This window comes from Aspergillus uvarum (assembly GCF_003184745.1).
Source record: "Aspergillus uvarum CBS 121591 unplaced genomic scaffold BO82scaffold_92, whole genome shotgun sequence".
In the NCBI taxonomy this organism is placed as follows: Eukaryota; Fungi; Ascomycota; class Eurotiomycetes; order Eurotiales; family Aspergillaceae; genus Aspergillus; species Aspergillus uvarum.
In genome coordinates, this window is record NW_020291389.1 from 56543 (window position 1) to 74349 (window position 17807).

Below are 17807 nucleotides of genomic sequence, written 5' to 3' on the forward strand. Positions count from 1 at the left end.
CCACTAGAATCGGTTCCTACATATCCTATGGTACCGGTAGTCGGGTGCCATCCGAGGAATCGTACCCGCATCCGTGATTCGGATTGAGGATCCGACGACCTGAGATTGTGTAACCATGCATCAATATAAATTGCATTTTCATCCACGTTCCTGCTTTGAGTTAGTCTAATCATTCTACTTCCCATTTATGAAGACATCATAACTCTTGCTAATGTCCAACCCAAGACTGCAAGTCACCCCCGAGCTTTACCCGATCCACCCTACCAGACACTCTCCCAACTCCCCCTTTCCCGTGATCGTCTATTGGGGCGCCCTTCTTGGTCGTAATCCAACCGGTGCCTTGAAAGCCATAGAGATATCTGAATAGGTCCACGGAGGTCACTGGAAAATCGGTGGCGAGAAGATCGCCGCAACACCTCATTATCACGGCACGACCCACGAAGCCTATACCGTTCTCCGGGGAAATGGAACCTATCTTCACGGTCGGTCTCCGTTGGACCCTGGAACAGGTGAGAACGGGAACCCCGTGGGCGTGAAGTTTGCCGCTAGAGCAGATGTCTTTGTCTTTCCGTACATAGTTCCAATCTACTCTCTTGGTGAGAATTTATGTCCCAGAATGGGGTGGACTGCACGCTGGAGTCACGCGCTACGTGACTGAAACGGAGGATGGGTATGAAATTGTCGGGTTCTATTCCTTGCTGAGAGGCAAACCAGTCTTCATTCCCCGGCTGCAGACTAACTAGTGGCAGAACGACCGAAACTCGAGAGAGAATCCGCATGATATGGAATATGCCTTGGACTCGGTTGTTGAGACGGAGAAAGAGCGGGAGTTGTGCAGGCAAGTGCCGGTTCCAATCCACGATCCGATCTACGGCACGGGAGGGATTCCGAGGATCTGGCCAGGAGAGGGAGAGCATGCTGGCCATATGTCACAATTGTTTAACTCAACATAACCATCTGCACTAAATCATGTTACTCAGGAACACTCGCGAGTGTGGGTTTTCTCTTCATGGCTACCAATCACATTCTCGAAGGAGAACCAAGGCATCATACTCTTAGCCCCCCGAGATCTCTAATTACCAGGAGGGCGGTTCGACCAGGCGTAAGACAACATGTAATCAAACAAGAAATCCTAAGGTCAACAACCAGATAAGTAAAAATTTCGTGCAAGGGGTTTGGACATGTGAAATGAGGGTCAAGCGGTAGAGGTTCGTATTCGAGCTGGGTCTGAAACAATTGCGGGGGCCGAAGGATTTGGAGATGCGCGCCTAACTTACCCAACTACTAATCATCATTTTCTATTCTAGGCATTAGCGTCAGGGTCCAAAGTGAATTGTGCCGTGCTCTCGGAGAATGAAACATACATCAGCAGTATTGGTGATTCTGTCTCACAATGTGGTTTCTCAACGGGCATTTGAGCCTGAGTACAGTATAAAGCAAGGGGATCTCGTCGCTCCCACATTTAGTAGAACATACATCTCAGAACCACAAGCATGTTACCCACATTACTGATTCTGGGCCTGAGCGCCGTCGCCAATGCACATGTCGCCGCCTGGGCGAAAGGGATGTACTGTCTGAACGGCACCTCCGGCACTGACGATCCCAACACCAACACGGCCGTCAACCCCCTATACATGCTCGACCAATCCGACTGGTGGTTCCAGCATGACCGTGGCTGCGACAGCTTTCCTCCAGCAGACGGCGACTTCCTCGAGCTTCCTGCCAACGGGCAAATCACTGTGGAGCTGGCACACAACCGCGCGCAGACGACGCTCTCGTACAATGGCCAATACGCGGGCGATTGGCCCGACGGCAATGAGCATCCTGAAGACTGGTCGGGTCCCGGGAACCCACCTGACTGTATCCAAGATGACGGGGCGATGCACACGCAGAACCAATCCATGGCCGCGGGGACGGCGTTCGCGATCAGCTATCAGAGCGACTTAACCCAGGTGACGATGGAGAACCTTGTTGTGTTTAGTGTTTTAGAGCAGTAAGCATTCAGTCGCATTTCGAGAAGGAAAGGAAGTGACTAATATGCTTGATGAAGCACCCCGTGGAAGAGATTGGCGACGTACGACGTACCGGATCTTCCTGCCTGTCCACCTGCAGGCTGCACCTGCGCTTGGCTTTGGGTAACATTTACACACATACATGCTTCCTTGTTAGACTGGTCGATTAACAATTAGTCATAGGTTCCCAACGGTTGCGGACAACCTAACATGTGAGTTGCACAGACTCTTCCTTGTGAGCCAAGGACTAACGTGTTCCAGGTACATGCACGGTTTCAAATGCACCGTGACGGGAGCCAGCTCGACCAAGACTGTTGCTGCGGCACAAGCTCCTGTCTACTGCGGAGACGATTCATCGAAATGCGTCAAGGGTGCCAAGCAGATGATCGCATGGAACCGTTAGTACTCGATCCGTTGCGTTTCTGCTTCATTACTGACAAGAACGCTATACAGAACAATCCGGTAACAACGTGGAAACACCCATTGGGGTCAGTCCCGCGTACAGCAGCGTCTTAGGTTGGGAGAATGGTATGATCATTTCTCGCACCTAATAAACATTTGACTAATCACGAACCACGCACAGGTGCTCAGAATGATATCTTCGACTGAATATTTGAAACCCTATGTGATTACTTCGACGCAGCTTGAGTCGGGGCTTTTTGTACTATATCTCTTGAATAATTGATTCTTCTGGTTGTGGCATTCTAACTACGGCGGAAGCAGACAACCCTCTATCCAAGGACGAGTCTGACCATGGATCCTGTCGCAATCCTTTCCGGAAACCGTACGATGAGAAAGGTCTTTGTGATTGCTGCTAACGTTGTCGAAAGCGAAGATGCCGTCTTTTCTTATTAGAGCAGGGTGGCTATATTGAGTATATTACAGGGTCACAAATCCCTTAGGGCGACAGAGAGAATATGGTTCCCGATTTTCCGGTCGGAATCCCTGTGAATCGACTTGGACGCACTACTCTATGATACTAGTCAGGCATTGTCTATGAGATCCATGACGTGATGCCCGAAACTCACTGCTCAACACCGGAGGTCTTTGTTCAAGTGGTAGCTTTACGTCTGCCTGAGTTCGCTGTTAGGGGCTCTCCTCCTGATGATTAGTTCTCTCACATGTAGTTCTCAAAGCGGCAGAGCAACCTTGTAATTTAACTAGCTCAATGGGACATCTTCCAAATGGGCACGTCTGCCAATATGATATGCTCAGTGTTCGCTCTGTTGACGTAAGATATTATGGCTCCTTGCAGCCAGAAGGATCGGTCGCAAATCAGATTTTTAGGCATTGGCAGGAAGTCCTAAGCTCATTGAGACGATTGCAGCAGTTCGTCTTACAACTATGACTTTGTAGCACACAAACGATCGCTGAGACATTACGGACAAACAGCGTAGGACAGAAATCCATAGCATCAGATAAGATGAAATGTGACGGAATTTCTCATTCCTGATTGGGCGATAAGCCCCGCGGGTCGTGGAGATAAGCTCGAGTATCCGTGGCTATCCGATTGGCCATGACATGAACCTACCGCCATCGCGACCGGGCAGAATCACTCATCGACGTCACGGGGATGAATCTTCCAATACTCGTCCAACTCTTTATCGCTCAGACTTGGGACAGCATCGTAGTGAGTGAGTGGTGCAAGAGGAATGCCCAGCTCCTCGAACTTTGCAAGGCGTTTCTTGGTCAGCTCGTGAGTCTTGTTGACACTGTATACCTTGACGCGGTGTGCTGAAGACGTGACGTGCAACCCCCAGTTCCAGGTCTGACGGATTCCAATCGGTTCAGTGTTGAGAGCGTTATCCCATGTTCTCACAACAAGCTCAATCCATCCTTCTACATCGCAGGGGATATCGATCTCCCATGTTCGCCACGTCCATTTGCCCTTTTTGGACAGGCGCTCTTCGGGGACCGCGTACCAGGTGAAACCGCCGTCCGCTGATAGCTCGACACGCTCTGGCCAGCGTCCACCGCCACTGTAGGCCCATCCCTTGCATGATATTGACCCGTTGTGGAAGATCACTTGGTGCTGCCAGGGTGACATGATCGCCGAGCTGACAGGCATCTCCTGGATCTGGATCCCGTCAATCGGGCGCTGGTTGTACTTGCCGACCTGCTGGTTGAAGTAGAGATATTCACGGCTCTGAACTGGAGCGATTGAAGCATTTTCAATTGCCTTGATTCTGTAAAGCCATTTGACTGACCTGGCTCCTATGTACCCGGCAACCATGACGCGTAAGGGGTACCCGTGGATTTTGGGGAGAGGTTCTCCATTCATCTCCCAGGCTAGCATGACTTCATTGGCCTTGACCTTAGACCAGGGCACACTGACCACGTAGTTCATCACCTCCAAGTCCTTGACGTACGTTTCCGCGCCATATAATTCGAGATGCCTGGCCCCGTCGATCAATCCCCCGCAATCTTTAATGACCTTCTTTAAGCTGATACCGACATATCTGGCCGTTCCAATGGCTCCTTCGGCCCAAGGAGCTTGTGGGACCTCGTCCCCTTGACCAGGATATAGAGTTATCTGTTCGATTCGACGAGTTCCGGAGCATTGCATGGTGATAGTTTTCTCCATGCGCGGAAACCGAGTCTCGTCCATCAATTCGTCCAGGCTGTACGTCTTTGGGTTCTTGACTAGCCCGTCTAGCTTTAGCTCGAACTTATCCTTATCGATCAGCGGAATACCGCCGTGATTGCGCACGAAGTGCAAGGGATTCGGGGTAATGGGCTTCGACGTCACCAACCGCTTGGGCGGCTCTCCGTTGTACGGGAACTGCAATAGATGCAACATGTCGGGATGCTTCTCTTTCAGGACCGTTTCCCACGAGTCATCGGCCACGGTTGTCAGCTCACCGCCGATGGCAGCATGCCAGGCTTTGAAGTCGTCTCCCGACAGCACGGGGTTGGTGCCGGGGATATGTCCGAATTGGTAGTCTGGACAGTCCGGAAAGGTCTGAGACTTGAGGATTTCATGCGCCTTAGCCTTCTTCTCGGGGTGATCCTCCCATTCCACATATCTGGCAGTGAATCAGCTGCGTGATCGAGGTGGGTTAAGAAACGAGACATACCCAAACCAGCCCTCTCGTTCCCGAGCGAACAATTTATCGCGATTTCCAACCGCCTCAATCACCTCTTTGTCCTGCTTAATCTTGGTCGGCGGACGAGGATATATGTGAATGGTCTCTTTGCCGGTCTGGTCGAGGATAGGCAGCTTGTGGCCTGCCATGCCTTGCTCGATCATCCACTCATCGGGGCGATTCTTGGTATCTGATTTCTGGCTAACTTCCATTTTGACGGTGTGCTTGCGGAATTGAGAGCCAGTTCGAAGTGCTCAAGTTGTCTAGTCGTAGGGCTGAGAGTGGGTTGAGGAGGTGTGTTATCTCTTTATCTGCTCGCAACGAGGGAGGGGCAAGTCGATCAGTCGGATTCGGGAATTGGTGATTGTCCAATGACGTCTCCCACTCGCGTCCAGGTGGCTGTCACATCGGATAAGGCGGAGAGAATCACATTAACTTCTCGTATTTCTCCCCGACCGGACTTCCTGGGCTGGCTTGCTGGGGTTGAGAGAGGACAAAGCCACATACCTAATGCATATTCCATTTGCTTGCACAAGACACCAGTCCCAACACGGCATCTTTAGAGTGCTCCATGCATTCTGCTACCATACGATGACCTGTAAATGTCTCAAATGATGGCTTATTAGATCCTAGTTCCAAATGATAGGGCAACGCGCCTCGTGTCGGACACCACCACGTCATACGTGTGCGCCGTGGTTGCATCGCTTCATAATCCGACCAATCATTCCAGCTCGATTACTCTGCTATGTTCAAAGGTGAGAAAAAGTGGCCGTCAACTAACAACACCTGCCATAGAACGGACATCAGAGGTAAGTGGGGGAGATCATCCTGAGCTCCACTCGGCGCAAAACTCATCAGGGAATTCCGAGCCTAGACCCTGTTTCGCATTCGTCCAGGAGTGTCAACACCAAACCTGCAACATACTGAAGATATGAGCTCATCGAAACCTTTGTCGCATCGTCTCTGCCGCTGATAATGTCTCAAATAGCTTCTTTGAGGCAGTAGCAATCTTTGACTCGGTGCCAGAAGCCTTGTGGAGCTAATATGCGCTGATGCGACCGTAGAAGTTAGCCCTACTTGAGAGCCGGAGGCAGTGCACGTCGGAGGTCCATCTCGCACAGTGGTCGCTACCACTTCAATTGTCCTTATCGTTGTACAGACTCTTTTGCTCAGTTATTCAGACAATTTGTCTCGTTCAGGTCCCTGATATGTGCACAATCTAATCAAGGCTTTCGACTGGAAGAAGAATATTGCCATTGACGTGCAGCCTGAACACCACGAGGTACTCCGAGTATATGCCGGGCTCAGGGGAGTACAGGATGAATGCATGTGCACACTACCCTCTCAACTCCTTACTCCGTATCAATGGGTGCAGTTCTTATCGGGCAGAATATTCCTTTCCATTAATGGTTAAGACTGTATGGAAGCTGCGGAGCGCTGGCAGCCTACCGCAATATATTCCACCCCCAGGGGGCTTCAAACAGAAAATGTCAGTGCTGCTAAGTAATCCGGCCACGTGATCCCAAAGGCCTTTTCATCTTGTTTACGTGCGGAACGTAGCTAGTTCAACCAACCAACCAACCATCAAGAATCATATCAAACACGTCCCAGAACCTCCCCTGAAGCCTCTCAGTGCGTTGACAGAAAAACCCTCATATCGTCATAGACTTTGCTTTTTCTCCACCACAGACTTTGGATACGGCGATAAGGAAACCACAAGTACCCGGATGATGCATCTAGTGAAACAATTACATCCGAAAAAGGCAAGAAGAAATTGAGTGTACCTTGGCGAGGTAGCGTGGTGAAACATCGGAAATCAGCTGCAGTTTCTGTCCGACTCCTAAACAGGTATGAAGACCGGCATTTTTGCATTGCTGACTCATACAGGGTCTTTGTGTAAAAACGTTACTTTTGTGCGAACGTGTAAATCGTTCATTAATCTATCCTGAATGTAATGTACTGTACATCTTTACCATCTTGAATTTAGGCAGTCACCCCACTCGGTGATCCCCGATTTACAAGATAAAACTCTACTTGGACTTCAAAATTGAACTTCAGAAGAATTTGAATAAAGCAATAGGAAGAAAAGGTGCCGGATCTAGCCCAGCGTCGAAGGAAAGTTGAAAGAAGATACACAGAGCATGGGCTTGGCGAGGGTTAGTCAGCGGGGGAAAGCGAAGCGGGTCATGTGACGAATATCAGATCGCCGGCATCACTTGTACATGTCCCACCAGGACATGTGCCATAAGAAGATACCGCCTTTGCTCCATGAATCTTCGCAAAGCGTCAGCTGCTTAGACGTGGCCAACACCGGCGTTGGCCATGGTCCAGGCGGCAATGTTGGTAGGTGCCTTGGCAGAGGCGATGTTCTTGCCCTGGAACTTGCTAAGGATGCTGGTGTCGGAGCCGCTCATGGAGCCGGAGGATCCAAAAGCGTTAAGCTGGCAAGAACGGCCAAGGTAGGACTGGCAGAGCTTGTTGGTGTTGGCGTCGGGGGAGCTGAACAGGGCGCCCTGGTAGGGGGACTCAACCACGGTGTCGACGTTCTGGAAAACGTTACCCTCAGCCAGGACATAGCCACCCTGGCCAATCTCGAAAGCGTGGCCCTCAATGTTGTGGAAGAGGTTGTTAACCTATCAAAGTTCTTAGTGGGATTCCGATTTCCGTAGCTTCGCGGATACTTACGGCGTGAAGAAGGGTGTTGCTCTGAACCTTGGGCATACGACCGGACAAGTAGTAGAAGTAGTTGCCCATCATCGTGATCATGTCGTTAGAACCATCCAGATAGATTCCCCAATAGTGGTGACCGTTACAAGTCGCGGAGTAGTCGGAACGACCATCGATCAGGTTGTAGGAGATGGTGACGCGGTTATCGGCCTGGGTACCGAGGACAATGTGCTGACGAGCGATGCGGGCAGTAGTAACGTGATCAATCCAGACGAGATCAGCGTCGTTAAGGGTGATAGCATCACCACCCCAAACGTACTTAGGGTTGATATCGGTGATAGCGATGTTCCTGGTCCGGGTCAATGGGGAGTCAATGCAAGTGCCCTGGTTGATTGACTCACTGGATGATGATGTTCTTGGCACCGCTGACCATACGGATACCCTTTCCTTTGATACCTCCAGCAGAGCCTTTACCGACAAGACTCTTGTTCGAGTTGACGGTGATACCGAGGACACCGGCCTTGTCACTGCACCACCCAGTCAACACTCAACCCCCCAACGCATACAACGAGTCCAATAGACTTACTAAGTGATAGAAGAGACCTTGGGAGCGTTGGGCTCGTAGTTGTTGCACCAATTGTCCTTGTTAATGGCCTGCTGACAGGAGCTACCTGTACCCCAAGGACTGCAGCCGCTGGTGGTCTCGGTACCCTCGGTCCCGGTGAAGTCAAAGCTGCATTCAGACCGTTGGTTAGTCTTGTTGCTCAACTACATTCTTGCGAAATGAATGACTTACATCTTGTCGAGGACAATGACACGGGGCTGGCTGTCGCCCAAGTACGAGACCAGCTCGTCATTGGTCTTGGGGTAGACCTCAGCGGCGCTACCACCACCGGTCACACCCTTAGCAAAACCCTGGGCGGCACCAACAACACCAGCGTTGACGCTATTCGCGAAGACAGCCGCGGCGGCGGCGAAAAGAGTTGTGTACTTCATGATAAGCAGATGAAAAGAGTGTAAAAGAAAAGGAATGAATGAATGAGGATAAAGAACAAAAAAGAGAGTGGTTTGATGGTTGGGATGAGCAAGACATGTTCCTATCTTATATAGAAAACCCTGGGTATTCTGGTGGAGTTGGGAGAAAACCCCTGTCTGCAGCTGAGACAGGCTTACCCAATTCACCAAGGAACTGGAGTCAGGCGCCGAACGTTGGACCCGTTCGCCCATTGCAGCAGAGTAGAACCGGAGGTCCATCTGCAATGGGACATGCTCCACCCTGAGCAGATTCGGGGCTCTTGGCAGCACCCACACAGGCCAATTGTTTGGTCAGGAACAGGATACTATGCCCGTCCCACCGGAGTTCAATCCCTTCTAGAAAACATCCCTTGGCAGGACCGGTTCTACTATAGCATCGATAGCATGAACGAAGATGGAGCCATTGAATGAGGCTTTTTCTTTGCTCCACTCGCAATTTCACGGCACCCCATGATAAGAGGTCAAGTTTGGGTACTGAAGAGTGCCCACCAAAAGCTTGCAGCTGTAGATCGGAGGAACATGGAAAGCTTAGTTCTTGGTGGATGAGCTGGACTGATGCGACTGAGCATGGATGAAGCAGTCAAAACTCAGGACTGTACCTGCCCACGAGGAAGCTCGGAGAGGGGGTCGTTGCTGCCTGCAGACCCTGACCGAAACGCTCGGACCCAATCGCTTTCCGTCGCTGCCGAACACCGCAACGGTCACGTGCAACGTCTAGACCTAATCACATCTCACGTGAATTTAAATGCAGCAGTCCTGCCAAGCCTCTTTTGTCTCACCTCAATATCTGCTAAGAGTCTTGGTAGGATCACTACTGTATGATCGAATAGATTGATTTCCCACGAGGTTTCGAGATACCAAGACTCGAACTGTCAAGTGACTAAGACATTTCTGACCCCAGATACTCTACGCTGCGATTCTATTAGCGGATAAAAGCCGTTGAATATGAAGTACCGATGCGGCCAAGTATAAATCATCTTGTTGTGAGGTCCTCTGGTTAATTCGAGTCCCCGCTGCTTGATGATAGATGGCGCTTCTCCGAGTCATGGTGGCTGAGTCCCGCAACAAGCTACTACACCGTCGCTGAACCCCGATTGTCACCATTCTATGCTTCACTATAGCACGATTTCCAAATAAGCCGTCCGCTATCTTCGAGCACCTTTCATTGGTAGAGTAAGAGAAACGTCTGGTAGCTTCATCAAGTGTGTCACGAATGAATGTACTTCTCTACTCCATCTAAGTTTATGAATTGCACCTAACTGTGAGGGGCAAATTATGATTCCTAATCCGAGCCCCTGAAGTTTACCGCCATGTGGGACTCTACAGTATACTCATTCATCCTGCCGGAGCCGTAGCCTAGACATCCGTTAAGTAGAACACTCGAAAGACGAGGCTTTTTTATGTTACTTCAATACTTCGAAACATGGTTCCAAGCAAGCGAGTAAGGCAGCGAGGCATGGATTGTCTCATTTAACGGCAAAAATTCTCAACTAAAACACTGTGGTAGATGCCTCGCTGCCTTACTCGCTTGCTTGCTTGACAAGGTGCTTAGAGGATGTCACAATGTCTCATTTGCCGATAAATATGCCTGGATATGTGCTTGACTACCTCACTTACTGGGAGAGATGCTGGGAAAGGTGCTTAGGCAGGTGCTTGGAGAGGGGTTTATACCCCCCATCGAATACTATCGGACCATAATATGTAGCCAGCTAGCGTAACAGTATGTATTACACAAGATGGCAGCCATTGTCTGCCTTCCTTAAGCCTTAAAATAACGATTTTCGATGATCTCGGCCTCACTCTCAGTAGGTATATCGATTCTGAAAACCTCGAAATCTCCGTCCGCCTGAATGTGCCAAGGTAAGTGATAAGAGGCGATGCTACCCGAAATCAAGGCAAGCATTAATTCAAGTCATGGGGACAAGAAGAAGGGCAAAAGGTTCCAGCAGGACCTTCGCTCTGCACTATGTACGTAGCTGATTAATTTTTAAGGCATCCATGAGCTGGTGCCTGACAGGCAGCCGCGGCGCTTGTGAACAAGTCTCCTTTAGCGAGAGACAACCTGCCGGTAGATAATCCTCGCGTTCGTTACTTCCGGAGAGAGGGTTCTATCAAGTAGCAGGCATGTAGCTAGAAACGAATATGGAATGGATCGCGTCGTTCGTTTGTTCTATTGAGTTCAACCGGTCAGTTGCCGCGGCCGGTGGAAGATAATTCTAAAACACTGCCAGGAGAACAAAGGAGAAAGCGGCCGTTCGCTTGATTCAGCCTTACAAGACAGGATATATTTATTCAACCTGAAGGTATTCTTTAGCTGCAGGAGAACAGTCCCGACTAATTCTCCTTTGATCAACGAGTTTTGCTTGGAATCATGAGAATACTTGGTTGTGATTCGATAGACTTCGGGTTGCAGGATCCGGACCCCATTCCTCCCTGCACCCATCCCTGTGCTCAACGCATGATCTCCAAGAGTTGTTTCTGTTTGAATAGTTGGAATGTGTGCTTCTTCATTGAGCAGAATTGCGCTCAATTGACCCGTTATATCGGGTGGGCATTGCTTGTCTTTTCCCCTGAAATCTTTGGGGGGGGCCTGCGGTAGCAGTGCCGGGTACAGTACTTAGGGCTACAACATCTCGTACTATTCATCTTCAATTCACTGCGACCAACACTTGAGCCTAGTCTCGTCACTTATAATTTCATATCACCCTCGACCGAATTTGATCTCACTCAATATTACTTAATAAAGAATGCTTCCATCCCTAGATAAGATCCTGCGTTACTTGCATTCAGGATCTCACGATCGCAAAGTCAAACAATACCTCGAAAAAAGCCACACAAGGCCCAATCTTCAATTGATCACACATTGAGCACAGAAACGATACCAACAGAATGCTAGAGTCCATCAAAAAAGACCTTCAGAGTGCACTACAACCCATAATAACAACAGAAATCCACAATCCATGGACGAAATTCGACGCTTCATGCATGGAGGATTTGGACCGCCGACGCTGTAAGATATGCGCCCGACACAATTTTCCGAGCTAGCTAATCTTGCAATTGAGATTACACTGAGAATAGCTTGAAGAGCCACATTGACGGAACGCACCCAGGCGCTTTATTCTCCGGGGATGCCATCGAAGTGTTGTGGAAATGCTTCTATTTCTTCGCTCACCATCCGTTTCCATGTGAGTCGACTGACAAGACAGCCAACGAAAGAGTCGACGCAGACGCCTTTCAAAGAGCAGTAGCCTTGCTCGCGCACCAAGGTACTAAGCTGTTGGGGACACAGGAGGCAGGATAATACTTTTGGCGACATGTCAAGGCGTTCTTTCACAGAGCCAATTTCCGGTGTTGATGAGGATCGGTCTTGGAGAGCACCCATGTTTTTTCCGCCTTCGAGCCACCAAATTATTCCCAGTCTGTTTTGGACGATATTATGGATGTACTGGCTACGACACAGCCATATTCCACAAATCTAGCACCGTCACCGACTCAGCTGGAAGCGGTAGCCAGGAGGCTTTTGGCTGAGGGTCTCACCATTACCACATACCGCCTCAGCCAGACAGAGCTCTCGACCTTTTTAGTCTTACTTCTCCGGCTGAGGGTTTCAAATGACAAATGGGGCGGGAATTATTACTTTGGGTCCTTTGCGGACGAGAATCCAGTGGATGAAGTGTTGGCCAGCGCGATGGCTGCAAGACTCATCCGCAGTGATGAGGTAGATTTGAGAAGGCTTTCGAAATGATGATGGATGCATTGGTAAGAAGCCTCTACCCATTCGTCAACTAAGATGCTAACAGGAGCAGCCAGATCTTATGTCACGTTCCATCAACTATGGACAACTCTTTTCCAGCCTCCAACGTCGGACTTACACGGCGAGCTCGAACAAAAAGATGAAAATATGTTATCGCGTTACTTGGCCGCCATTCGTTATTCGTGTCCATGCCTGAGGCATCGACACCTGTAGGTTTGCGAAATAGACACATCAACTATAGTAAAGTCGGTACGACTCGAGATAGAGATGTCTTATCATTGCCGTCTCGTCCATCACCTCTAAAATGGTCCGGATTCCCATCTCGTCCTGGCCACGAATCTTCACGGTCCCCATGCTCCAGCAACCGTAATAGGAAGCTTCATCCTCAGTCTCTTATGTGCAGGGTCCGACAGCAGCAGCGGAACCCGAAACTGCAAGACTGGAGACACACACCTCCTCTTTCAGCTACAGCCGGACTTCTGACTGATCCGATGGGGAAGACCGCACACACTTCTGAAGACCTCGATCGAGACCAATTACGAACTTGCCTCTCTCCGCGCCGTGGATGTAGAGACCTGGCAACAGATGTGTATGAAACCTTACTATATCGGGGACTCAAAAAGAAGCACTGCTAGGCTGCTTATCGATCCAGAAGGGATTTCGGTGTCATTGCATGGCGCAAAAGATTTGAGCACTGCAGCGGTGGGGAGATATAGAGAGGTAACGAGAAGTGACACGGGAGATAAGGATTGAGAGGTAGTCGTGCAGCGTTGCACAGTTCATATGTTCGCCGTGATCTAAATATGTCTAAAGCTTCTAGGCATGCAGTTCTCCCACGAGAGCCATTGGGGGTGAAACTGACGGGCTCCTTAGCCCGCAGGGTCTTTACCCACGGATGCCGAAGGCATTCATGGCGGTATAAATGTACATAGTTCAGAGCGAAGGGCATCCGGGCCTTCCTCTTCTGTTTCTATTCTTATAAATGAGTCTTTGCCTGGAAGACTGTATGGCTTTCGAATCCTCATGGAAACATTCAATAAATCATACTAATGTAACTGCAAACGCTCGTTCAAGTTCTCCGCTATGCACCCAGCTCACATAAACCGATCCCAAAGTAGTGCTGCGCCAGCCAACACGGCCATCGAAGTTTCAAAGGCCGCAACCGGTCTCCAATTGCCGCCATTCCGATACATGACCCACGCTGCCACCAGACGAGAAGGTATCGAAGAGACCATGATCAAAGTATCGCGCTGGTATGTCGAGATGAGGTAGTATGTGCCAAGCGCAAGAGAGGTCAGGCTACGAGAACAATTAGCGACCAGCATCAGCTGTGTGAGGTGAAGGATACAATGTTTACCCAATGCATTGAACAGCGCCTTCGGGGGTTCCGGTCAACGACGAGCCCTCAAAGTGGGCGACCGATGATGGAAACAGGATAGAATAAAATGCATTTCCTAGAAGAAATATGCCTTGGGCGGCGAATACAGTGCTTGAGACGCCGCCCATGCGGAGACCAAGGTTGTAGAAAGACATGATCGAGGTACTTTGTGTTTGGTGAATTATGGTAATCTGACCCAGTGAGCTTATGCTTGGGTGCGCAAGGTTTACTATTTTTATACCAGGGAGGTTTCGTGGGGGCTTTCCGGTCGCTCCGATCAGCCGCCGAGTCTAAGCGTCGCTGCGGCCCCTCGGATAAACTTTCATACGATTGTCCATACTATCTAATCTCTTGGCAAGATGAGATGAGAGGAGAGAAGAAAAAGTCAGAGAAGGGAAGAAAGAAGAAGAAAACACGAGCATACGTGGCAAGGTTATCTTGAGAGTTTCATTGAAAATGATGTATAGGGCGGAACGTTTTTCGGAGAGCATAGTGCCTGTACGAGGGTGCATCTAGATATCCATAAGATTTCAGAACAGCGGACACTACTTACAGTGATAAAAGAAACATACCAGGAAACTCAAATCTTGTTACTCAAGCGCTGCTCACATGCATGTAGGTTGTGCAATGGGGGTACATAACAAGGTTGACAGCTTTTGGCACTAAGGTACAACTATGAGAAGAAGTGGATTAACTCATACATACAGCAAGTCAAGCGTACAGAAAGAGACGCAAAGTGTGAAATCCAAAGTGCGTGCGGGGAGGTCAACTCAGTGTTCCATCGGGGTACTTGATGCGAAAGTGCACGTACTTGTTGACATCAACATATGAATCGATCAGAAACTCTTCCGGGGGATCTTCGAACAAAAACCCATCATCGTCATCAACGTCATCTGAAGCTCCGAACCGGCACTGGCGCTTGATTCCGGACCAAGTCATCGTACCAGCCCATTCGCGGATATCATACCCCGGAGGAGGTGAAAGAGCGCTCTGAATATCGGCGCCCCGACCTCGACACACCATTACCAGGAGCTCATTTTCCACCTCTTCTTCACGGAGGAGCTCTGCGTCGGCATTCACGCCAAACAATTCCTGGGAGCATCCATCGGGAAGTGTCTTCTGCTCAAAGACATGGCATGTTCCAGGGTTGAGAACTGCTCCCGGAAGATTGGATCTGGTGGATCGATGATCTTGACCCCAACACCCGAAGCCTCTCCATCGCAATGGGCGGTCATGTGATTCCAGATCTTAGGCTGTGGCTTACGCCAGTATGGGTCGGCCATGAACATGTCGATCTTGGCGAAAGCGAGCATATCAGAATCCGGGGCGAGGAAGCGTAGTTTCTGCCATCCTGTGCCGTACTGAATCAGTCCTTGCTATCACAGTCGGCGGAGGGCGGATGAGATCTTGCAAGAATCGTGAGGGTGTCAAGGCGCAAGGCGGGAAGAAGCTTTAGCGCCCACGCAAGTCGACAGAAAACATCGTCGTGCGTAGTCGATAGGGGAAAACATGAGCAAGTGCCCGCCGAAGCGTAGGTGACGGATGGCGGAAACCGTCGCTGGAGGCAAGGGAGAGAGTTTGTCCAGCATGCCTTCCACGGTTTCGAAGGAAAGTATGACCTGGCCGAGCCATAGCCCCGTCGTTTCTTCATAGGTCAATCTGCAAGCACGAAGGATTGCCAGCGAATTTGGAGCGGGCTTGACTGTGATGAACGTGAGTCGAGAAAGAATTCTTTCACCGAAGCTGAGTCGTGTGGCGGCGAAGAGATGGGTGTAAACCAGGTTGCGTAGCTCGCCGGGGAGTAGCATGAGCCGACTCGAATGTTCGACAGGAGCGCTCTCACCACTATCACGCGTGGAGCTGGTCATTTTGAAGTTGAGAATGACAGTTCGCAGGATGATATGGATATAGAAATTGCTAAAGGCAGGAAGAATATGAGAAAGGTGAAGGAGAGGACAAGTTGAGGCAGTCGGCTCTTTCGTGGTCGTTTGTTGTCGTGTTACATCAACAATGTCACATGACCTGGACTCATCTACGTACCGAAAGCCGACACGGCACGAAGGGGAATCTAAACAAGAGACTCATAATCAGTTGCATGCCTTTTCAAGAGGGAAGCCCCTCGCACGGGACGTGAAACAACATGATCCCCTTCCCTGTCTCGGTGCGGTTAATGAAGAATTCGCAAGTCGTTTTCGACACAATGAACATTAAAAGTGGCTGATCGGGCAGAAAAATACACGCCAGGGTTCATCGCCCTGCGATGTAAACCAGACCACTTCGAACCCCAAAATTTTGGCATCATGCGGAAAGGCAAACCTGGAGATTTATCAGCGTCCGCGTTCCCAATGTAGAACGTATCGATCTTAATAACAATGATTCGGTGGTCCCGGCGGAGAATATCCTGCGTGACGTCGGAGTGCCAGGTCTGGATGATCCATCTGTCGCAATGTTGATCTGCTTCCCTAGGTCGGATGAGGGTCGTCCCAGACGATCACAGAGTTGTTGGTGCAGAGGCTCCGGAGCCAGTGCAGGTAATTTGCAAAGAGTCGGTTATTATCGTCCGATTTCAAAATATATGCGATTTCCTCGGCCCCGAAATGATGGAAGTGCGGGGACTGGAAGTACCGGTCCACCGTGGAGACTAAATTGGTGATGTAGGCGTGTCGTTGGGTATTGCGAATGTCGAGTTGGGCAACAGGTCAAGGATGGTGTTGACCGAGAAGAACTTCCGCGCGGTGTCGAGCTGCATGAATCTTCTGTGAGGGTAAAGATCAGCGTCTTCATCCATGAGATCGATATATTATATTTTACGTAGGGCTAAGTTGTAGCAGGCGGAGAAGAAAGGGCGAGGCGGGCACCAGATCTATCTAATTGATCGCCGCGCAACTGCTTATTTTACACCCACCGTAATACACCGTCCCACACTACGCCACCTCATACGCGGCACTGCCCGTAAAACCTTGTTAGACGCTTAGACATGCTAATAATATGTTCTATAACCCACCTGGCAAGGATCACTCATAACCCGATAAGGCATCGCTTGGAAATGCATAGACTATCGTTAACATGATGCCAGATCTTACTCAAAGTCATTTACAGAAGAATTGTCGATATACTCCGGGCTGGATGTGCTCGGCAGTACGCTGAGGCGTTCCCCAGGCTTTAAAGGCCACCACCTGGGCTTCAATGGTCTTCTCATGGATTATTCCCCGGAGCCTCTGTGTCTTGGACCTTCGCTCCTGCTGAGGAGAATGGAAAGCCGGACGCAGCGGACACACATCGGTCGCCAGTTCGCCATCATTGCGGGGAAGGTCTTCAACCTTTTCAGGACCATTGAATCGGGGTACAACAGCAACGGGAGACAAGCAATTTTTCCGCTGACTTTGATCAAGCTGTGAGTCTTCGTACATTCTTGATATCGATGCCTAGAAAAAAGCCCCCAAAAGTCGACCAGAAGGAGTTGTGACTTCGAGCCCCTCTGGGTTGGTCCGCAACGTACGACACCTTATATACAACGATGCCACAGCCATGACCCTAGGTGAAGTGTGGGCATCACCCTCCAGTACCGACAACAAAAGTCTAGATAGGATAAAAAAATCCATCACTTCTTGTAGATTGGGATCTAGACTCCCCGGTTACGATGCCTTCGACTATCTTGACAAAATAGGCCATATAATTGGACACGGGGTCTTTTGCTCGGGTCTCCTATACCTGGGCTGAGAACCCACGGAGCTGGTATAGTTAGCTGATCCAGAGCGAGATTACAGGGGCAAAGAAGGAATGAGGTTATCGGACGATTATGGCTGGACCAGGCCAGACTTATGCCCAAGTGCAAATCATTGTCGTTCAGGTATATTTTATTCAACATGCGTATA

The 17807-nt window shown here is 49.9% G+C and overlaps 5 protein-coding genes across 5 annotated transcripts; 1 reads left to right on the plus strand and 4 right to left on the minus strand.

Annotated features, from left to right (window-relative positions):
- The first annotated feature begins 1482 nt into the window (after positions 1-1482).
- BO82DRAFT_215250 (lignocellulolytic auxiliary activity family 14 protein) lies at positions 1483-2901 on the plus strand. Its single transcript, XM_025630733.1, has 6 exons — positions 1483-1993; positions 2051-2135; positions 2196-2224; positions 2274-2410; positions 2466-2540; positions 2596-2901. Exons 1-6 carry the CDS (start codon positions 1494-1496, stop codon positions 2619-2621), a joined length of 852 nt encoding a protein of 283 aa, XP_025486367.1. The 5' UTR covers positions 1483-1493; the 3' UTR covers positions 2622-2901.
- A 663-nt stretch (positions 2902-3564) lies between these two features.
- Positions 3565-5310, minus strand: BO82DRAFT_296847 (sulfite oxidase; the record flags this gene model as incomplete). Its single annotated transcript, XM_025631918.1, has 2 exons — positions 3565-5038; positions 5090-5310. The coding sequence occupies 2 exons, from the start codon at positions 5308-5310 to the stop codon at positions 3565-3567; spliced, it is 1695 nt and encodes a 564-aa protein (XP_025486368.1).
- Positions 5311-7392: 2082 nt separating this feature from the next.
- Positions 7393-8761, minus strand: BO82DRAFT_296872 (polysaccharide lyase family 1 protein; the record flags this gene model as incomplete). The annotated part of the gene is made up of 5 exons (XM_025631919.1): positions 7393-7731; positions 7784-8114; positions 8167-8292; positions 8352-8498; positions 8562-8761. 5 exons carry the CDS (start codon positions 8759-8761, stop codon positions 7393-7395), a joined length of 1143 nt encoding a protein of 380 aa, XP_025486369.1.
- Positions 8762-13648: 4887 nt separating this feature from the next.
- On the minus strand, positions 13649-14060 carry BO82DRAFT_296898 (uncharacterized protein; the record flags this gene model as incomplete). The annotated part of the gene is made up of 2 exons (XM_025631921.1): positions 13649-13853; positions 13912-14060. The coding sequence occupies 2 exons, from the start codon at positions 14058-14060 to the stop codon at positions 13649-13651; spliced, it is 354 nt and encodes a 117-aa protein (XP_025486370.1).
- A 561-nt stretch (positions 14061-14621) lies between these two features.
- BO82DRAFT_387499 (uncharacterized protein) lies at positions 14622-15800 on the minus strand (the record flags this gene model as incomplete). The annotated part of the gene is made up of 3 exons (XM_025638318.1): positions 14622-15051; positions 15129-15308; positions 15486-15800. 3 exons carry the CDS (start codon positions 15798-15800, stop codon positions 14698-14700), a joined length of 849 nt encoding a protein of 282 aa, XP_025486371.1. The 3' UTR covers positions 14622-14697.
- Positions 15801-17807: the final 2007 nt, after the last annotated feature.